This window comes from Macrotis lagotis, chromosome 3 (genome assembly GCF_037893015.1).
Source record: "Macrotis lagotis isolate mMagLag1 chromosome 3, bilby.v1.9.chrom.fasta, whole genome shotgun sequence".
Taxonomy (NCBI): Eukaryota; Metazoa; Chordata; class Mammalia; order Peramelemorphia; family Peramelidae; genus Macrotis; species Macrotis lagotis.
In genome coordinates this window covers 207,173,122-207,195,768 of record NC_133660.1, presented here as the reverse complement: position 1 = coordinate 207,195,768, position 22,647 = coordinate 207,173,122, and the positions used below count along the sequence as shown (strand labels likewise).

The 22,647-nt window shown below is 46.8% G+C and overlaps 1 protein-coding gene across 1 annotated transcript; it reads right to left on the bottom strand.

The window, feature by feature from the left end:
- Nucleotides 1-17,866: 17,866 nt before the first annotated feature.
- On the bottom strand, nucleotides 17,867-21,016 carry NKX3-2 (NK3 homeobox 2). Its single transcript, XM_074227492.1, has 2 exons — nucleotides 20,533-21,016; nucleotides 17,867-18,363 (listed from the first exon to the last, which is right to left on the bottom strand). Exons 1-2 carry the CDS (start codon nucleotides 21,014-21,016, stop codon nucleotides 17,867-17,869), a joined length of 981 nt encoding a protein of 326 aa, XP_074083593.1.
- Between the last annotated feature and the right edge of the window lie 1,631 nt (nucleotides 21,017-22,647).

The following is a 22,647-nucleotide window of genomic DNA, read 5'->3' as shown; positions in this document are numbered from 1 at the left end:
TTTTAGCAACACTATTAGACAAGCAAGGTAGAAACAAAGTATTAGGGAAGGGTAAAACAAATTGGGATCCATGAATATAATGGAATATTACTTTGCTGTAAGAAATGATCAATGTGATGAAAACAGAGAAGCATGGGAAAATGTATATGGATTGATGGAAAGGGAAGCAAAAAGAAACAGGAAAATATATACATTGACTACAACAAAGCAAATAGAAAGAACAACAACCATGAAGCAAAAGGAAATCAGTGTTACAAAAATACAAAGAACAAATCTGGTTCCAAAGAAAAAGTATGAGTACACACTTCCCCTCACTAATTGAAGAGTTTGGAGAACTTCAGGTGTTGGCTACATTACATATATTTTCATATTTTTCCCAGGTATTCATCGGTTTTGCTGATTGCTTCTCTTCCCACTCTTTTTGAAAATTATTTTTATATGCCATCACTCTAGGGAGCAAGGAGGGAGTGAAATGCAAGGGGAAATAGACAATATTTTTTAAAAGATAGTAATAAGGAATTTTTTTTAGGTTTTTTTTTTGCAAGGCAAATGGGGTTAAGTGGCTTGCCCAAGGCCACACAGCTAGGTAATTATTAAGTGTCTGAGAGCAGATTTGAACCCAGGTACTCCTGACTCCAAGGCTGGTGCCTTATCCACCATGCCACCTAGCCACCCCAGGAATTTATTTTAAAAGAAGATAGCTCTAGCTTCTATATGAAACCTTTCCCTAACTGCTAGTTCTTTCACTCCACCTTATGTTTATTTTGTACACACACACACACACACACACACACACACACACACACACACACACACACATATACATGTGTATATATATATAAATATTTGTTGTTTACCCCATAGAATGTGAGCTACTTGAGGGCAGAGACTTTGGAGTCTCTATTCCTAAATCCTAGCACAATTCCTAGCCCAAAGTAGGAAGCTAATAAATGCTTCCTGATTGAATTCTACCCTTTGATATTATTATTTGAAATGACCTGGACATGAACACTGGAGATCCATTCTTTTTGATTACATCTTTTAAAAAAATCTTTTCAGTACATTTTATTTTTAGATTCTAGTTCTCTTTTTCCCTTCTTCCCCCTCCCCCCACTCATTGGAAAGGCAAGAAACACGATACCTATTAGACATATGAAGTTATGCAAAACATTTTCCCATTATCTTTATGATTAAATCTTAATTCATCAGCAACACATGGAAACTCTCTCCAAGTTAAGATCATGAACTTTTGTTTTTCTACCTAGAAACGACAAAGGAAACTAGAAGTGTCAAGATTTTAAGAGTAGCAGCAGTACATATGAGAGAACTCTCAATTGAGAGAATTGTGTTTATCTTATGGTGATATAAGCAGATCTTATCTCCTGACTAGTATGCCCAAGCCCCAGGAAGCAAATGTGGGCTAAGTAGTCTCAGAGAAAAGCAGAGAAAAGCACTGAGCCCCAGCGAAGCAAAGGCCCAGGGTTAAGTTTGCCACTTTTGTTCTTTCATTACCCCAAAAAGGAATCTTTTAAAGATATGTGGGATAGACTGAGATCTTCAAGAGAAAAGCCTTGGCCTCCATTGTTCCCTCTATCCTCTCCATATTCAGAAAGAAAAGGCAGTAGCTTTGGGCTAGACTGATTATTCCAGACAGAGTCCCAGATAATCTTATGGATCTGTCCCTCCACTGATCCACAACTTTTTATCTTGTGAGATTCTTGTCTGTGATCACAAATTCTCCATGGGGGATGCCTCAACACAGTGGAAGCCTTCCCCTCTGGTTCCTTTTATATTTCACAGAAGCAGAGCACTCTGGTCATCCATTTGTCATAGCCTTCACTGTACTTGCCTGACCCTCATACTTCCTGAAACCATGTCTTAGAAAGGACCACTCCTCAGGAATCTGCAGCTCTTGAAAGTACTTTCTTCCAAATCCTATAGGGTAGATTGTATAATTACCCTTCACTCTATTTAACATGTGAGGAACCCGAAGCTCAGATAAATAAAAATGACTCTCCCAAGGTAACACAGCTAGTGGTTGCTGAAGCCAGAATCCGAAAATAAGCCTTTTGACTCGGATTTCAAATCCTTTGCCATTGTTCCAAGCAATCAATCATTCAACACACATTTATTAATCACCTACTAATAAACATATCAGGGCACCTTGCTAAACCGTGGAGATACAAATACTAAAGTGACAGTCCCTTCCCTCCAGAAGTTTATATTCTAATAGGGGAACACATAGCCAATTTTATTGAATGTATACATAATTAATAGAGGGAAGCAGGTGCCTGAGCAGGTGGGGAGAGACAGCAAAAAGTTTTAGGAAGAAGGTGGTACTTGGCCTGAATCTTCACAGAAACCGGCATTCTAGGCTGGGTGAAGATGATGATGATGATGATGATGATGATGATGGTGGTGGTGGTGGTGGTGGTGGTGGTGGTGGTGGTGGTGATGTCTGTCCTTCATTCTCAAAGAAGAGCTTGACAACAGGGGAGATGAAGCCAAGACAAGCACGTGAATTGGATTTGAGTAAAAGGGGGTTGTCCTGAGTCACCAGCCTCGTTTTCTCCTCTAGAGTCATCTAGGTCCTCCTCCTCCTCCTCACCAGCAGGAGCAAGAACTTGGGTAGAAGAGGAGGAAATACATTCCTGACTTGGGGGAACCTCCAGGGCACAGACTCAGAGACAGGAAACAAAGGGATGTTGAGTGCAGAACCCTGTGACTAGAACCGTAAAATGCAAGGAGAGAGTTAAGGACAAGAGTGAGAAGGAAAACTCCATCCGAGAGCGTTGTAAAACCCTAGGGTTGGAACGGACCTTAAAGTTAATTCAGACCACAGTCTTAATCCCCTCCTAGCCTCTTCCACTTCCCTCCACCGCCGAACAGGTTGGGGAGGCGGAAACAGAGAAGCAGAGAGAGAGATGCTGTGTTGTATCCAGTTTTATGGATAATTACAGCCAAATCACCTGACTTCCAAGCTGTTCTCTATGGGTGGACGGCAGGAACGATGCTATATAACCAAGACCTCCAAAGATCTTGGGAATATGACAGGGAATTGAGGGTCTGGGGGTCTTTTAGGTCCCTGTTCTGCCACTCATTAACTGAGTGACCTTGAGCAAGTCACTTAACCTCTGGGAGTCTTATTTAGTTTCCTCGCCTGTAAAATGATATGGAACAGCTCCATTCGATTCAATTCAACAAACGTTTTCTACCCATTGCAAGGCACACCACCAAGGAGTTTACATTCTCCTGGGAACAGAGGGTGGCGGTGGGGGAAGGATCGCACAGATAAACTGGTACGTAAATACAATTTAGGAAAAGAATTAAATTGATGTTTGTCCCTCATTCTGTCTTCAGGGGAAGTGATGGCATGACAAGAATATAAACTGTCACCAGCCTCACTTTCTCTTGTGGAGCTGAGTCCCGTCACCAGGTCTGAAAGACTAGGGATGACAGAAGATGACCGTGGATGGGAGGCAATCAGGGTTAAGTGACTTGCCCAAGGCCACACAGCTAGCAAGTCGCAAGTGACAGGCTGGATTGAAGCTTCCATCCAAGACCAGTACTCTCAGCTGCCCCATGAAGACAAATTAATACCCTGAGGGAGGGAGTGCTTGTGTTTTGGACGCGAGGAGATGCTAGCAAGAAATCCCCAGGTCGCTGCACCTGCTCCGTGAGCTTTGAAGGAACAATTCATCCAACACCTACGGCGGGCAAAGAACCCAGGAAATAGATCGCCCCATTGAGATAAGGAACAGTCTGAATCCTTTAGCAGTTTACATCTGAGTGGTTATGGGAGTAACAGGGCCAGGCAGAGCTAAGTCAAGGTACCTATGCGAAGCCCTCCCGGGGTGGCAGAAACGGCGCTAAGAACTGAAGATTCACAAAGAAAGGCGAAGCCAGTCCCAGTCCGCTACAAACAGGAAAGCCACGGGCCACAGTAAGATAGGGAAGGGCGCTAGTGCCAGGTAAAGGCCCTGTAAGGTGCCTTCCAACTGGCAGACTCCAAGGTGGTAGAGGCAGGTTTTGTTTTAGTGGCGCTTCCCTTCCCCCTCCCGCCCCCAGCACCCTGGGGAGCGGACCTGGAAGGAATGGGAGAAGCTCCGAAGCCAGAGAGGGGGCAGCGGCCGGTCTGGGCACCCACTCTGCGGGCGCGGGGCCGGCTCCGGAGCCCCGCGGGGAGGCTCAGCGGGCGGCGGCGGCCGGGGCCGGTCCAGCCCCCGCCGGCCGCCCCCGCAGTCCAGCCAGGCCCGCGCGCTCCAGGCCGCCACATATGGTCTGTGGATTTAGGTGTCAAAAACCGGAGAATTAGAAATGGTAATTTTCCGTCATTATAGGTGAAATGTGATCTATCACAACAACTGGAACATGTCTCCGCGCTAGCAAAAATAATGTTAATGATTAGGAACCATTATGGATGTCAAGCGGAGTCCATTAAGTTGTATCAAGAAATTGCCCTTGACGTCCGAAATCAAACTACAAATATACAGGCCTCGCATTCAGAAGACCGGGATCGGGGCCTTGGGGAGGGAAGAGGGGCTGGAAAATCGCAGTATTTTCTTAATAGGAAACTGTAGAGGGCATTAATAACCTCCCCTCGGCCGGGCCCAGACGTACACACCCTCCTCCTCCTCCTCCTTGTCTTCCTCCTCCTGGTCTTCCTCCCCCACCTCCTCCTCCCATTCCTCGCTTTCCTCCTCTTCCTCCTCCTTCTCATCTTCTCCTCCTTCCTCTCCGCATACTCCCATTCCCCTCCAGCCCCCATTGAGATGCGCCCTAGGCCAACCTTAAGATCCTTTCTTCCTCTCTACTCCTTCTATTCCCCGCCTCCCTTCAAAATAGTCTCAACGCAAAGCTGAGCGTTTGGAGACTATTGTGGGTTCTTATCATTTTGAAGAGAACTAGAGCATCTCATTTGTGGCAGAAACTTTGCTCCAAGGAGGAGAGAAAGGCAAAAGAACACCCCCCCCCATCCCTGTTTCTAGATGGAGAACTCTGCTCCCTCCTCTCGCTGTCCCCATGCCCAGCCGAGAGAGCTGGCACCTTTGGGGAACTGCTTCCACCGCAACCTCAGTTGGCAGGCCCTTGGGCTGCCCAGTGCCCTCCCACCCCCACCCCCCCTCCCAAGCTTTTCAGCTAGAGGAATGGGAGGGGTGGGGTGGGAAGAGGACAAAGCCTGGGCCCAGTCTGGAGACTGGGGGAGGGGAAGGATTCTGTGGCCAGAGCTGCCACGCTTTAGCCAATCCGTTTTGGCCCAGTCGGGTGGGGGAGGAAAAGGGCGTCTCCTGAATTTCAGTGAATTTCGATGGAATTGAGAAGACTTCCAATTCTTTCCCTAGGGAGCCTTAGATGCCCTCCCCCACCCCTAACTGTCTCCCTAGAGCTGGAGTCCCAACAGGACTTTTCACCTGACCTTGGTGAGAGCTGTCTCAGAAATTATGAGGGAAGGGTTCATTGCCAGTCACTTGAGGTCTCTTTCAACTCTATGGTTATGTGGGGCCTATGACAGGCTGGAAACTAAGACTAAGGCCAAAGGCCTCTAGGAATCTCATCTCCGTGACTCTGAGATCCACCCCCTCTCCCAGTTCTGACATTGTGATTTAAAGTTGCTTCCAACTTTCTAATTCAGAATATAAACTGTTGCTTTTCTGTCGGGTCTTCTAAAGCCGGTTTCAGCTCTAACATGTTCTGCTTTGGAACTAAAATGCAACTTACTAGTTTTATCTACAGCCTCTCTCTCCAGCCTGTTCATTTCAGAGAAGGAAAAATCAGCCTCTCTGCATGTAACTCTTTACTTTCCCTTCCCCTTCTTCTTATCCCTCAATTCTTGACGGAGCAGTTCAGATGAAAGAAATATATGCACTTCATTTCACTGTGTGATTATTAAGATCAGGGTAGAGCACTGAATCGCTTAAAGAGCCACTGGAGAGAGAGAGAGAAAATTAAAAAGACACGGACTTTTCTTTCCCCAGTGGGAGCCTCAGCTTAAAAAGCTAGTGGGCAAAGTCACATGAATACCTGAAAATCCAAACAGACCTTCCTTAAATCAAGAAAGGCAACGACTCCATTTAATTCAAGCAGGTCACCAGATAGAATTGAAGTCTCTAGGCAGATAACTTGCCTCTCTCCCCATTGCAGACACCACCCCTCCTCCACAAATTGTCATCTCCATCTCCACGAAGCCCTAGCTTCAACCTCAGCTTTTCCCGTTGGCCTTCAATCTCGCTTCCATTTTTAGGTCCTCTTTTCCCTTAACTCTTCCTAGTGGGCTTCTTTTCAAATCTCTACAGCATTCCCTTACACCTTACTGAACTTTAGAAAGAGGAAGTAGGGAAGTGAACTTTAAGGAAACAGTTCCTCTGAAGATACTTAGGATCATTCTAAATCTTTCTCCTTTGAACTTCCTTGTTCCAGGCTTGGACCAAATGAAGGCAAGAAGAGGAAAGAGTGAATGAGGCTAGAATAGTTAATTCAAAAAAAAAAAAAGCATTCTGGTTCCAAATGTAAGAGGCAAAGAAAGACAAAGGATGGAGAGAGACTTTTGGACTGTTTTTACTCTTGAATTCTTTGACCTTAGTTCTCAGCTCCTTCAGGTTCCCTTCTCTTAACCTTTTAGCCCCAACCTCTTATTTTTAACTCAGGTTTATAGACTTGTTTTTAAAATCCTTTAATTGCTCCAAGCCAATTTGTTTTCTCAATAGATTTACAAGCTTCATTTGTTGCTATTTTTTTTTTCCATCACAAAGCATAATTCCTGGCTGGGTATATGATAGAAACTTAAAAAAAATACTTACTTTTTAAATTTAAAGACAAGAAAAGTGTCTGTGTATGTGTTTGTGTGTGTTTGTGTATGTGTCTGGTTTAACTTATGAATGTAACTCTGAATGTAAATTTTGATAACTCCTGTTTTTATAAACTGATACCATCTCAAATGCAATAGGATTATTGTCTAAAGGATTCTTGAGGCAGATATTTAAAAAACACAATTTATCATGTGCACATTTATTTTGAAGAAAGGTCAAATTTTATTTGCTCTGATTCCATTTGCCAGAAAGGGTTCAGTTCCCTAGCACTGGAGTTCAATCCCCTAATGTATGATTCCTAATCACTATACTTCCCCACACTACCCTATACAGACTCTTGTAAAGATACTTAAAAGAATAAAGCTCAGTCAGGAGATACCTTGTTAACTAATAGTTGATGGCTGTACTAAAAAGTGCACCCCTTTGCCAGTTATCTAAGGGGATGGGAGTGCAATGCAACTTGGAAGTTAAAATTGTGGGACCTGCTGGGGAGCCATGAAGTCTACCAGTTCTTCGTTCATTTCATAGACTCACTACCTCAAGTGTGCTTTAAAAACTCATCCTTTTGTAAAACTCAAAATAAATAAAAGCTTTCTTAAAGGAAAAAAAAACTCATTCTAGCCGTCAAATCCTGGGTTTTGCAAAAAGATTCAATTAAACATAAAGTAGAAATCTCCCAACCAATCTTCTTTTAACTAAAATCGAAGCAATCCAGTCCAACTTTCCCTTTTAACTGGCGCCTTAGTCTCTCTTCCAAGTACCCCTTGAATTGTTAACCACCTACTAATTTAAATTAATGGACTCCTCCACATCTCTGTCCCAGATGTGTCTGGGGGTGGTTGGCCAGAATTGAAGCCAAGCATCACTCTGCAGTGCCTGGGCAAAATCGCTGCTCTCTTGGTTTCCAGACCCCTAAACATTTAAGTCTCATTTGGCTCTCCCAAGAACATCTCCTGTCACCTTCCCCCACCCCTTTCCATCTTTTCTTTTCTCTTCTTTATTTTCCCCCTTCCTCTTTTCTTTCTTATTTATTTATTTTTATTTTCTTCCCTTCCTTTCACTTTCAAAATTGGAAACATTCCCCTAATGAAGTCTAAAATGTGGTTGCTTTTCTATTGTACTTTCCTTCATTTGGTCAGAATTCTCTAGTACCCACTCCCACACACAAAGATATGAAAAACAGTTATAAACTGTAAAAGAGGGAAAATAGTACTTGTATTACTACTTTATAGTGATATATACATGTATGTGTTTCCTAGTGATATATAAAAGTATGTTTCCTTGATTGCTTTATTATATTTAATTATATTATATTACTATGCAATATTACTGTAATGTTATGCCACAGGTTTTTATTTGCTAATCCAAACACAGTATGCTCACATATTCACGTAACTGTTACTTTCTCTTTTACTAAAATGGAATACTGGACAATTCGGTAAAGGTTGGAAGGACCTGGGTGCCAGGGAGGAAAACCCAACTGTTTGAAATGGCAAGTCTGACCCTAGGCTTTGTGTTTATTCCTCAGCTTTTAGTGGCCAGCTTTTTATAAGACAGAAATCCCTGAATTGGCAGGGGGAGGGGGCAGACCCATAACTGCCAAAGGATAATAGGAAAAATCATCCACTAAAAGGAAAAATGAAAACCCCTGGTTTGGCTGAGATTGAAACTGCTCCTGTCAGCCTCACCTAAATGCCAATGCTTCCTAGTTATTTTATCCAGGGAGTTGGAGGCAGGGCCTCACTTTATCTTAGTAGTGTAGAGGCACAAGTGTGAATGACCTTTCCTTCCTTAGAGATCTTTAAATAAAAGTTTATGTAAGTAATGCCAATAGGGACCACTATCCCCTTCTCTCTCTCTCTCTCTCTCTCTCTCTCTCTCTCTCTCTCTCTCTCTCTCTCTCTCTCTCTCTCTCTCTCTCGTCATTCTGCTCTTTTCTTTCTTCTCCTCTTCTTCATTTGAACAGAAGCACTCCAGAGGCATTCCAATTCAAAAGGCATATCTTGTTTTCAACCACTTCCCAATCTTAACTAAAATCAATTTTGTTTGACCCCTGCTCTCAAAGATGGCAAGAATCCTAATTCAGGTTCTTCAGATACTAGCTGTGGGACCTAGTAGGAAGATACTTAACCTTTCTCAGCCTCAGTTTCCTCATCTTAAAACTGGAATAAGAATAGCATCTGCCAAACAAGATTGTTGTGAAGATTAAATGACAATAGATATAAAAATGCTTTGCAAATCTTAGAACATTATTTAATTGCTAGCTATTCTTGTTAGGCTGCTCTGACTCTGACAGATATGTTTTGAGGTCGATAGATACTTTGCTTCTGAGCACCTCCGAAACTGTGGAGAGGGTAATGTCCATACTAACACTTTGGAGCTCCTACTTGCTCCTATGTCAATTGTAAGCACAGAAGCCTCCTTCAGCTTCTGGTAGGAGCTAAGAGCTACTGCCTACATTAGACTTTGTGTTTACAGCATGCCATTTAGCAGAGACAATAGACATCTGTGGGGCCTAACTGTAGACCCACAGACACAGTGTACACAGTGGGTTCTCACGTATATGTGTGTATGTATGTGTGTGTGTGTGTGTGTGTGTGTGTATATATATATATATATATGCATTTATAAATTATATACATATGTATAATACTTGGCCCTGTGAAATAGGGGCCATTGAAAAACACAAGGAGAGCTATTCAAAAACGTTAATAAGCTTATTAAAATGAACTGCTTTACTAGAACTGGTTTTATAGCAAATCTACCACCCCTCACTTCCTGGCTGACAACAGTCAAGAAAAGTTCTCGCCTCCCCCCCCCCCCACCTTGAAACGTGCTTTCGATCTAAGGACAAACGCAAGCGTCTCAATTATTCCAGTCTTGAGTTAAGAGCCCAGTTCTTCCAAGTACAGGGTGGTCGGCAGAGACATTGCTCTGGCTGGCTCTTTCTGGGTTCTTTCTCTCTCCAAAATAGGAGGGGGGGGGTGTGTGTGGGAAACCCAGTATCTCTGGGTGGTCAGTCCTAATGCAGAGAACTGTCTGCCTAGGAGCTTAAGTCGATCTACCCGGAGGAAAGGAGTAAGAAAAGGCCTATTGATAATGACCTTCATAAAGAGGGCAAGGAGTTAGGCGGCCTATGGGTTCATCCCTGCCCCCTATCCCATAAATATTTTAAGAAGACAAATTCACTCTCATAAATAACTGCCCCCCCCCCCCCCCAATGATTCAGGACACTGTATACAAAAGTCCTATACTTGGACTCTGGAAGATCCGGGCTCAAGCCCCAGCTCTGACATTAACTAGTTCTCCGACCGTTGCCAAGTTATCTCATCTTCAGTCATCTATAAAATGGAGATAGTGTTTCCCCCACCTAAGGAGATGCATTTCAGTAGACTCTTTCTTTCACCCTTCCCTGAGCTATACAAGTTGTTCTCTCCATGGGGACTGACCACCCACACTGGGCTGTTAGGGAAAAAGCACCTTTGGAAACCACAAAGCGCTATAGAAATGCAGGCTGTTAGCGTGTCCTCAGTTACATCCAGAAAAAGAGAGCCTTGGACTCGATGTCCTATAAGGTCCCTTTCAGCTCCACATCTTTTGATCCTGCTAGCTATTTCCTCAGGCCATCAGGGCGTCGGAACAGTAAACCGCGGTCAAGTTTACAGTCTACTAACTGAACTTGGGAGTCAAGTGGGGAAACAGTCATCGGGAAGTCACTTTTCCTGCGAGTTGGGCTGTTGGCATGGGTAGGTCATGGGTTTCTCTAAACCCTCTAGGTCCGAGAGAGGGCAAATCTATGCGCTTCTAACTAGAGCTGATCCCTAGGGAAATCGCGAAATCACCTCACTCCTTGACCCTATTAGTGGCATTTGTGTTTTCAAGGGAAAGCCTAAAGGAGAAAGTATCAAGTTGAAATCATCATAATGCCCCCTAACCCCAAGACGCTTCAGTTGGAGAGGTAGTACCAGGGCTTTTTTGTTTGTTTGTTTTTTTGTACTGGTACTTCCATTAGGACCGGAGCCTGGGAGAACGAAATGAGCCTGGGGGAGCGAAATGCTGCGGGTTCCTTGGAACAGCTGCAGCCCGTAGTGCGGCCCGAGGGCCAGGAGGGGCAAGCAATTCACTCTGGGTTTGGAAGCTGGAATTTCACAGGGACGGAAATTCCTCCATAATGCGTAATGGCACTAGCAGGAACTCGGGGGTCGGGATTTGGCGCTGGAGGGGCTAAAATAATCGGAGAGTCGCGTCCAAAAATTGGGGTGGAGAGAAAAAGTGAACGATGAGAGACAGAGACAGACACTAACACACACACAGAAAGAGACAAAGCGAGCGAGCGAGCGAGAGAGAGAGAGATAGAGAGAGAGAGAGAGAAAGGAGAGACTTAGTAAGACAAAGTCAAAAAGACATCGGAGACACACCTACAAAAAGAAGGAAGGAAAAGAGAAGGGAAAAGATTTTTATTTTTTTTTAAACAGGGCAAGGGAATCAGAAATTGAATGACAAAGGATCAGGTCTAGAGTCCCTGATTTCCCACTAATAACGCTCATGCTTTTTTTTTTTTTTAATCAGACCTGTGATTTCAGTGGTAGTACCCAGGCAGGATGCTCCTAACAAAGCAGGTCAGCATCTGGACTAGAATTTAAAGTCTAAGAGATTCTCCTTGGGAGCTCTAAGGACTTGCCCAGGGTTAGACAGACAACATTTAAGTACAGATATTCTTGATTAGGAAGTAGGCACTTTATACAAAGTTCGACTAAGTCTTTTCTGAAGTTTTTTTTTCCCCCCTACAACATTAAAAGAAGCAAATGCCATCCTCTAAACAACCTGAGAGAAGTATGTATTGAAAGCTTCATCCCCATTTTGCAGATAGTCTAGCCCTTCAAAAGATGATCTGCTCCAGGTACTAAGGAGCAAGAGTTAAGACGGGGAGAGAATGTTACTGACCTATAATCATACACACACACACACACACACACACACACACACACACACACACACACACACAGAGAGAGAGAGAGACCCCTTATAAACGTGAAAACCCTCAAAATAGGTCTGCTGATTATGAGGAAGGAGCGCTTTCTTCTATACATTTGTCAATTTTTTTATTTTTTGTGACCCTGGTGAGTAAGTTCATCTCTCTGGGATTCAGTTGTTGAATCTGCAATACCAAAAGACTGGACTAAATAATTCAAAATCTAAGCTATTATAAATCGATTATTAACTTCCCTAGGTTTTAATGGCTCTCCATTCCCAAAATGCCAGAGGCTACTCTCCCCCCTTTACCTTTTCTGCACTCTCACTCAAAGCAAACAGCCATTTGAAAGAAAAAAAAAGACGTCACCTTCAAACCTGTCCATTTCTGTAGGCGACTCCTAAAAAGCAGTATAAAAGACACTAACTAAGCTCGGAATTCGTCTTTGTCCCCCAGACTTGATAGCCCCCAAATCAATAAGCATTTATTAAGAGACCAGTGTGTTCAAAGCACCTTTACAAAGATAAATAGGATCTGGTGTCTGCCACCCAGAAGTTACCATGGGAAACAAGACGTGTGTTCCGATACACATTACGCCAAAAAGTTGGCTCATACAATGGCAAAAATCCAACTCTTCGTTCTCTCTTGGAATTCCACCTGCCCTTTTGGAATTTAGAATGCCCAGCTTTTTTTTTTCTTTTTTCAATCACATGTGTTCCTAAAGTTTGTTTCAATTTTCAATCTCTCCCCCCTTTCTATGTCTATTGCAGTGTAATATTAGATCTGGTATCCGAAGACCAGATTCAGGTTCTGGTTCTACTATTTGTTATCAGCTTGGGCCCTTGGGCCCGGAACTTAACCTTTGGAGATTCGATGTCCTCATTTGTAAAGTGGATATAAAAATATTTGCCTTGTCTGCCTCATAGAGTTGGCAGGGATCAATATGGTGTCCTGAAAGTGTTTGGTAAGAGGTACAACTTCATAGAAATGTGACTTATTCTTTCTCCACAAGTCAACCTCCCCTTTCCTTATTTCCTTTGTTCTCTCCTTCCTTCCCTTTCTTCCTCCCTCCCTCCCTTTCTCTTTCTTTCTTATCCTTCCTTCTTTCCCTTCTTTCCTTCCTTTCTTTCATTTTTCTCCCTCTTTTCTTCCCTCCCTCCTTTTCCTTCCTTCCTTCCTTCCTTCCTTCCTTCCTTCCTTCCTTCCTTCCTTCCTTCCTTCCTTCCTTCCTTCCTTCTTTTCCTCTTTTCCTATCTTTTGGATGCACATCCATCTCTTTGACTGCACTCAGTGCTAATATTATTTCTTGTCTGCTCAGTACAGCTTTTGGAGATTATGATTGTCATTATGATTTTCTCCTAAAACAGTTATTTAGTTCCAACACTTCAGAAATTATCAGGATTGCTCCTTTAGTCTTCGTGTAAATTTTGTTTTCCTTCTCTTCAATGCATTTCTCCTGTACTATTGTGTTATTTATACTTTGTTAGTCTTATCAGAGAGTGGTGCACTTCCCTTAGGGTTAAGCAGAACTCTGCGCCCCCGAGCCCTTAATAAATATTTGGATAATTAGAGAGAAACGTCCATCCCACAGACATTCTCCCCACAACTCTTCCCCCTCTCTGAAGGCTTGAGAAAGTCATTTTGTTCTTGAGATATTAAGCAGGTCATCAAGGTTCCTTAGGTCGGAGTAGGTATTGTACTCTTCTTGCAGATTCCAGAACGAGAATTGTCTTTTTCGAGAGTATATTTGTGCTTAATAAATAATGGAGACAGAAAACCATAAAGTCTTCCGCTATTTGGCTGAAATGTAGAGAACTTTGGGTAAGGAGATGTCTAAAATTTAAATCAAGTCGGGAGTTTTAGATATGAGGGTCAGTAGATCTGGTTTAGAAGGAAGGGTCAGAAATTTCCAATTTGTGTCAGCACAGGTCACTTCTCTCTGAATCTCAGTTTCTTCCCCTGTAAAATGAGAAAATATTTCAGCACTTAATGGTCTCTCCCAGGGTTGTGAGGAAAGGGCGTTGTTACCCTTAAAGCTGGAGTTGTGAATTCTGGTTGCGATGATTTGGTATGGGTCGGTATGCTTTGGTCCCATCCTTAAAAAATAAAAACTGCTCACACTTCACCTTTACCTTTCTGTACTGAGTTAAATCCATCTCTAACCCTAGCTCCTATACATAACAATCACAAGCCTTATGTTTTAAAATTTGAATTAAATGAAAACCTGCGAGGAATAGCGAAAACAGTTTCCCTGGTTTCATTAGGTGATGCTCGTTCGATTGAGAGTTAATTGACTGTGGAAGTTAAAAAAGAAAAGAAAAGAATAAGGAGAATTGAGTGGATGCCTGTCATCTCCCCTCCCACTCGGGTAACAGGCTGGGAGGGGTAGGAGAGGATCCACTGTGGTCCTTTGGACTGCAATGGAATGAAACCTCTCCCTGTCCCCAGCTCCCCTCCCGGATCCTTGCTTACTCCAGTATTCATCTATCCCGCGCGTCCCTCAAGCCATAGGAAAGAGGCTGAGACAACCCAAGATTAGAGTCGGGATGAGTCAGACAGCCCATCTCAACAGAGATGGAGTTTTGTCCGCCTGCCGACCAAGGAGGATTTATGACTTTCTTGCGATTTTACAGAGAGTTCAACACAGATGATCCATTATTATTGCTACTATTTTTATTTTTATTATCTTGTCTCCTGGACTGAGACTAGGAGGCCGAGGGCTTTCGGGCGACCCTTACCTTGAGGAAAAGAGCAAGGAGAAAAGAAAAGAAAGGAAAGGTGACCAAGATTCTCCAGTACTCCCCTTGGAGCCCAACCTTAGCCTTACAGGCCTTGGTGTTAGGGAGTTCATGTTTTAAGATAACATCTCAGCTCCTGGAAGGGTGGAAGAAATAGCCCAAATCTAACCAAGTTTCCTGCCCTTCATCAACCGTTATTTCTACCCAGAAGAGAAACTGGCGTTGTCAACTGTGCCCTGAGCCAGACCTTGGGGAAGGAAGAATTCATTGAGAAAGATAGTTGTAAATTCCTACTAAGTGCAGGGCACCGGACTTTTGTAAATAAAATGTGTTTTGAAAAAAAAAAACTGTGCTCTTGGAAGTATCCACAACCTTCGCCTCTGTCGCCTTTTAAGTAAACCCTATTATTTTCCGGAACTTTATTGGAAAATCGTTATGGTGCTGATGGGGAGTTGGAAGTCTCCATGCGGATAACCTCCTCAGTTCCGAAATAAACCTCCAAGCATTTGCCCAGGACCGACACTTCCTTTTTGTATTTACATAAGCGCTGATTCGATGTGGTTGAAGTGAAATCTCAATAATGCTGATCTTAATTCATCTGAGCAATATTTTCCCTAACAGCCCTGTGACAATCCATCAGACCAAGTCCAACAAAAGAAACCAGAGGAAGGAAGCATGAAAGGAATAACATGATGGTTTTTCTACGCCCTCCTCACATCGTCTAGATCATCTTCTTCATCATCACCTGGGTGACTGATGGAAAAAAAGAGCACCTCCTTCAGAGGCTTGGGGCGAAAAGATTTAAGGAACCTCCTCTCCTTTTCCTCCTCTCCATTCCCTTATCCTCAACACTGTTGAAGTGAAACGCACTTGAATAATTAAAATGATTTGTTGTCATTTAAAAACCTAAGTTTTCAAAGACGATGCCTACTCTTTGAGGTTGGAAGATTCATCGGATGCTCCTTAGATCAGCCTAGAGGAAGTCATATCAGGAGCGCCAGACTTTCTATGGGAGGAACCCTGAAAATCAAACGAAAAGTGGGTAGCTCTTTGTATTGAGACATATATTTTGTAGTGAAATGAGGGGGAAAATATTTTTTAAAGCCCAAAGAGCCATACTGTAAGGGTCAGGTTACAATCCAAATTCGTTTAAAACCCCCAGAGAGTGTAAAATTTGAATAGACAAAAGATTCAGGGCCCTGGGAAGGATAGGAAACCCAACAGAAAACGGGTAAAAAATGTTGGAGAACTGATAATGCTGGGTGTGTGTTGGGGGGAGGTGTAGTGAAAGCTATACAATTTATTTGTACCTGGACCATAATAGTAATTTATTAAATGTTTGTTGAATTTAAGGGAATGGTCGCTGTGTAGTATAAAGAACCAGTAGGGGAGAAGGCCTGAAATCGTGTATTATTGTATCAGTGCTTGCCCACACTTTATTTATCTCCACGCAGCTCTTTATGTCATTGGCTAAGAAATTTAACAGTGAAGTTGTATAAGCAGCTTTCTTCATACATACATACATATGCTACATGCAGACATATGTGTATGAGCTACATGTGTAGATTATAAATAAAGGTTTTCTGGCATAGGGTGCAGACACAATTTGGACATTCGGTCTGAAATAAAGACATCCGTATTCTAATAGGACCCAGGGTGAGGACTTTTCAGGGTTTGGGTTAAATGATGCAGAAGTCACAATTCAAGAATGCCGGCCGCTGCAACTAGAGGCCTCTGGAGTGTGGGCTTCTGCTGAGCGCCTCCGGAACGTTTGCGAAGGCTGGAGGCAGCCAGCCTTTCTCCTTAAATAAATTGTCTCTTCCATCCGGATCCTAAGGTGCTTCCACGCATCCGGGGGGGATAAGGCGGGGCTAACCCCCTGCCTGGGTCTGTGGAAGAGATAACCTGCTGAACATGGCCACACTCGGCAGCCGAAAGCTGCCACTTCCTCAGTTTTAAGCTCTTCCCTTTCTCAAGGAAGCGAAACTAAAGACATGTGGTGGCGCCTCGTAAAAAACCGGGGGCGATTGTAAAGCAGGCAGGCTATTGGTCTAGGCTAATGGGCAACGGATCTGGAACCGTGACCTCTTTGGGGGGGATCAGAAGTATTTAAGTTAATTATAAAAAATAAAGGAGGGAGCCCTTAGGTGCCTTCTAGATTAATTTTGCTAGCGTTCCTGCCTATGAACGTGCATTGGGCAGCGAAACTTAGAGAAGACAACACACCGTACTCTGTGTTCAACTAAAGTTTATAAATTAAAAAATAAAAGCGGATATAGCTTACAAATATTCACAATTCTTTTAAAAGTAATATTCTGATTGAGTGCATGGTGCCCTTGAGAAGCGAAGAGGTGACCTGGAAGAGAACCTCAGTAAGTGGGACAAGAGAACCAACAAGACAGCTTTGTTTTCTGCAAGAGAATATTTTGGGGGGAGGGGAGGGATAGGAGCAAGGAGAGCAAAGGTGAAGGGAGGGGTCTAAGGCACTGGGAAGTCCGGAGAGTCCCATTGGAAGACAACGGTTTCAAAACACTGACTAGAAATATTCACATTGAATACAAAAATAATGATAACAATAATAATTTTAATACAACTGGAAAGTGCTACGAGTCGTAACTCCCTTTTTAAAAAAAAAGAAAGAAAAGAGTCTCCGTGAAAGTCTCCCTAAAGGTGATAAACTGCATCTGCCTGGGTGTCACACTAGGCCACTTAGGGTCCTGCGGCTCTAGCTAGGGAGAGCGAACCAAGGGGCATAAAACGAGGCTTACTTACATTCAGCACGGAACGGGGCCAGCGGCAGGGCCACCGGCTCGAGGGCCGGAGGAGGTGGGGTGGGGGTGGGGGAGGGCTGGGGACAGACACACAGACACCAAACCCAAATCAAAATAACCGAGGCAGCCCCGCTTCTTTTCAAGCCATCCTTCGGGCTGTCCTCGGTACGACTCTGGTGAGTTTGGGGTCTAACGGATCCCCCTTTCCCATCAGTCCAATTACAAAAATAGATATGTATATATACAAATATCTCGGTAGCATGGATACCATGAACTCGTTTGGCCGAATGGACGAAGCTCTCGGCTTGCTGTAAATGTCTGTGAAGTTAGGCAACTCGGCGAAAAAACAATTCCCCAACCCCCCCATTTTCCCCTCCCCCTCCCCCAAATGAATCGCCCTTACTTCCCCCACCCTTGATGAAAAGCCATCTGAGACCCGACAACAGCAATAATAGCAGAAGTAGAGAAATCATAATAAATAGTGTCCGCGCTGTCCTTTTCCTCGGACGGCTTGGGGGCGGGGGGCGGGTCGGCTCTGCGGAGGCGTCCGGGGACCTGGCTGGCAGCAGTCGTGGTCCTTCACTGGGTGCCCGCCGCGGCCGTGCAGGTAGAGAGGGCCCAGCCCGGGAGGCAGTAGTAGGGGTAGTAGTAGGAGGGCTGAAGGGAGAGCAGGGAGGGGGGCCTGAGCACCTCTCCCGGGTGGTACTGTCTCTGATCGTCCCTCACCAGCACCTTGACCGCCACCTTCTTGGCAGCCGGAGCCGAAGCCAGCAAGTCTGCGGCCATTTGGCGGCGCTTGGTCTTGTAGCGGCGGTTCTGGAACCAGATCTTCACCTGGGTCTCGGTGAGCTTCAGGGAGGCGGCCAGGTCGGCCCTCTCCGGGCCGGACAGGTAGCGCTGGTGATTGAAGCGGCGCTCCAGCTCGAAGACCTGGGCGTGGGAGAAGGCGGCCCGCGAGCGCTTCTTGCGAGGCTTGGGCACCGCCTGCTCCTCCTCGGCCGGACCCCCGCCGCACAGCAGCTTCTCGCACTTGCCTCCTCCGCCTCCGTCCTCCTCGGTCCTCGGGCTGCGATCTGCTGACGCGGGGGGCGGGGGGGGGGACAAAACCATAAAGCAAGGTCAGGGGCGAGGCTCCTAGTCCAGGAGGAACAGCCGAGTCCCTCCCGGCTGCCCGGTGTTGCCCCTGGGAGAGCCTTCCCCCGGACGGGCCCGTGTGGGGGCTGCGCGGCCCCTTCCTCAGGGGCTGTGCCAAACTAGCTGCTGGCACTGGTGAGAACTCGCAGCTGCACGAGAGATGCGGGCGCTCTCTGGCACCATCTGGGCTTCTGGTTTCTCGCTTTCTGTCCCACACTGGCATCTCCACCACCCTTTCCTTCTGTGTCTCCAGGACCTCTTTCTACACCCCCCCCCACTTTGCGTTCGCCCGCAGATAAACCCACCCACAGCTCCACTCTCTTTCTACACCCCTCCCCGACACTCGCATATATACACGCGCCTCTCCAGACTCGACATCCCCCACTGCCCATACACACTCGCATATTTACACGCACCTCTCCAGACTCGACATCCCCGACTGCATACACACATACTTACACGCGCCTCTCCAGACTCGACATCCCCCCATTGCTCATACACGCATACGCACCTCTCCGGACCCTACATCCCCCCACTGCGCATACACCCCGCATACTTGCACGCACGTCTCCAGCTCTACATCCCCCACTGCGCATACACACACGCACGTCTCCAGACTTACATCCCCCCACTGCGCATACACCCCTCATACTTACACGCACGTCTCCAGACTTACATCCCCCCACTGCGCATACACCCCGCATACTTACACGCGCCTCTCCAGGCTCTACATCTCCCACTGCGCATACACACACGCACCTCTCCAGACTCCCCCCTCTCCCCCCCCCCCCCCCTGCGCATACACACAAGCACGCATAGATCAACGCGTCTGTCGCTGGGTCTCAAGAGCACCTGGCGGGTTGCTACCACCCTAGGAGCGAGGACAGGCAGTCCGGTAGGACTGAGACGCTGGACTCAGAAGTCGAAAGAGCTATCAAGTTGGCCGAGTGGCAGAGACTGCAGCAAGCGGGCAGAAGACCCGCGTTGCTTGGGGTCCCTCTCGCCCTCGCAGCTCCTGCGCCTTTGCCTCCTTTGGTCCCCCCGGTGGAAGGAGAAGGGATGGGACGGGGACCCAGAACCTTTCCTATTCCCCGTGGACGCTGTCTTTATTTTTTACTTTTTTGCGGGGAGGGGGGACGTGGGGGGGTGCTTTGTCCTTGGTTTCATTGCCACAGCCCCCTATTCCCAACTCCCAACACTCAGGGGAAACAGAGGTCCCCTGACCTGGGCCTCCACCAGCTCGGTCAGAAACCATTTTGCGTTGCGCTGTACACCGAGGCCTACGGCCGCCGGCGAAAAGTGAAGAAGCAGAAAGGAATGGGGCGCTGCGTCCCTCCTTGCCTCCCAACCAGCCGTGAAAGGAGAACAGCTTTCCTAGATTACTCTCGGCTCCACTCCTCTCTGCCCCGGGAGGCTCCAAGTTGAAAAACTGCTCTAAAGGCTTTTTAAAAAGTCCCCCCACCCCCGGCCCCCGGGCTGCCTTCCCCCTCTCCCAGCGCCTCCTCCCTGGCTCCAGCGCCCCTCTGCTTAGCTCCGCAGCGGGCTTCTGAATCCTTGGCTCGGCTGCTGCCACGGACCCGGGCCGCCTTGTGCCCAGCACCCTTGGGTCCTGACAGACTTCGGCCGCGAAGCGCTCTGCTCCCCCCCCCCGACTTTTCACTGTTTCCAGCTCTCCTCTTAAAGAGGCATCTGGGACTTGGGAAGCCATATTCTCTTTAAGATCCTCGGAGTCCCGAGTGCCCAGACCCGGCACGATCAGGACGCTGGGTCTCTGGACTCTGGTCCGAGTGGGGAGGGAGGTGCAGAATCGGGGTCCCCCGCTCGTCAGGGCGCACGTGCTTGGAGCTGAGGGGGGGCCGTGCGGAGGGGTCCTTGGTCACTTCCCTCTAGGAATCCTCTTCCCTTTAGGGAAAGTGGGGCGGGGGTCCTGGCTTAGAATTCTAAATCTTGTCCCCCTTCCTCTCCCCCACCCCCCTAATGTACTCTGCGGAGTCCAGGAATGTCAGGTCCAGGACGTGTCCGCCCCCGTGGCCCGCCAAGCCTCCCTCGAGCCCCCAGCCCTGGCCCAGGCCCCCCCCCCCCCCATTCTCCTCCCAGAAGCCGGGGCCGACCTGAGACGCTGGCTGACATTTCGCTGTCACTCAGGCCCGGGGGCTCCTCTTCCAGGTCCTTGGCCTGGGGCTCCGGCCCCGGCGGCGGCGGCCCTCTGCCGGGCGGCTCCCGGGCGCGACCCGCGCCGCCCCTGGCCTGGGCCGGGCAGCGTCGCTCCCCTTCGTTGTCTTCGCTCAGCGCCGAGTCCGAGTCCCAGCCCCTGGGGCTCCCCACGGTCCGCCCCGCCGCCGCCGCCGCCGCCGCCGCCCCGGGCCCCGCCGGGGAGGGCGAGAGCGTCTCCCCGGCTCCCCCCGGAGCCCCCGAGTCCGCCTCTCCGAAGAGCCTCCAGCAGCAGGCGGGAGCGGCGGCGGCCGGGCCCGCGGGGGCCCCCCTGGCCGCGGGCGGCCGCGCCTCCAGGCACCGGCGGCCGGCCCTCTCCTCCTTCTTGTTGAGAATCGCCTGGATGGAGAAGGGCGTCAAGGTGCTGCCGCTGCGCACAGCCATGGGCCCCCGCCGAGCCGACTGCAGGACCCCCGCCCGCCCGCAGAGTCAGCGCCCCAAGAGCTTCTCCGCTCAGCCGGGTAATCTCATGTCTCTGGCGGCCGCTGGCTCCGGAGTGGAAGGACTCTGGAGGGAGGGGTGGTGCGTGGGGGTGGGGGGCAGAGGAGGAGGGGGCCCTCTCCGGAGCCCCGCACCGGCCGACGCCTGCGACCCTTCTTTCTTCCTCCTCCTTCTCTCTCTCTCTCTCTCTCTCTCTCTCTCTCTCTCTCTCTCTCTCTCGTCTCTCTCTGTCTCTCTCTGTCTCTCTCTGTCTCTCTGTCTCTCTGTCTCTCTGTCTCTCTCTCTTTCTCTCTCTCTCTTTTCCTTCTCTCTCTCCTTTCCTTCTCTGTCTCTCTCTGTCTCTGTCTGTCTCTCCTCAACTCTCTTTCTGGAGCTCTCTCGGGTCTCCCTTTCCAGCTGTGGACTCTAGGCAGCTGGATTCAGGCTGCAAGGACGCTCTCCCCGCCCCCCCTCCCGCTTCTATCTGTTTCTTTTCTCTTTCCTTCTCCCTTTTCTCCCAGCACTGGTGTCATTGCTCACCTATGAATGACAGCTGCGGCCCACGCCTTCCCATTGGGCAGGGCCGGCCTCAAGCAGACGGCTGATTGGCTAGCTCCAGCTGGGCAATGTTGATTTTAACAGACAGAACTGTGCGAGTTGAGGAGAGGAAGACTTGGGTTCGGGGTTAACCCCTTCTTTTCTAAATCTGCTGATCCCACAGCCTCATCCAGCCAGGCATCCTCTTATAAATGCACAGCAGTGTAAACTAAATTTTCTTCACACCTATATATTTAAGAAAGTTTAACGCATCTAGGAGAACAAATGAAATCAGCTCACCCAAAACGTGTTCAGAAGTTAAAGAAAAATGTGACTACACGGGGCAAACACTGTATCTCTTCTAAAAGATTCCGATAAATACAACAAATTGAACACGCCCCCTTTTTCCTGCTTCCTGTGACTCAACTCTAGGCGTATTCCATCCACTCATTCTTCCAGTTGTTTGGAAAGGTAGTCCGTTAAGGAAAGCGCTAAATAGCGAATTATTTTTTTTTTAAAAAGATGGCTTACCTTATAGGAATTGGTAGTCCGTAAAATGTAAAGGCATCTTCTAGAAAGCACCCTGAAACCGAATTCCGTGATCTCATCCTGCGATTAATTTTCCATTTCAGTTTGAGTTTTTTAGTTTTATTCTAAAAGATAACGCTTCCCATTTTCCCTTATAAGTAAAATTGCATCTAAGTTGCAAATCTTTAGCCTTAATTTAAAAAAATAGCTAAGAACTGCCATCATATATATTTGCTATTCTGATATACTGAAAATTATTTTTAAAAAGCAAACTTTAAATCCACCGAAGAAACCAAGCAAGAAGCAAAAATATTGCTTTTCTATATTCTCTATGGATGTTACACAATGTTGGTCTTCCATGAAACAATATTGAACATCCGATGTGACATTACAACTATTGAAGAATTAGTTAAAATTAAAAGATAAGCTAATTCTTCAAAGTTGGGATTATTGATGTCCGTAATCGACTTATTTTCTTCTACCCATTTTTTTAGAGAGAGGGGTTGTCAAATTCAGAAACTGAGTAAACA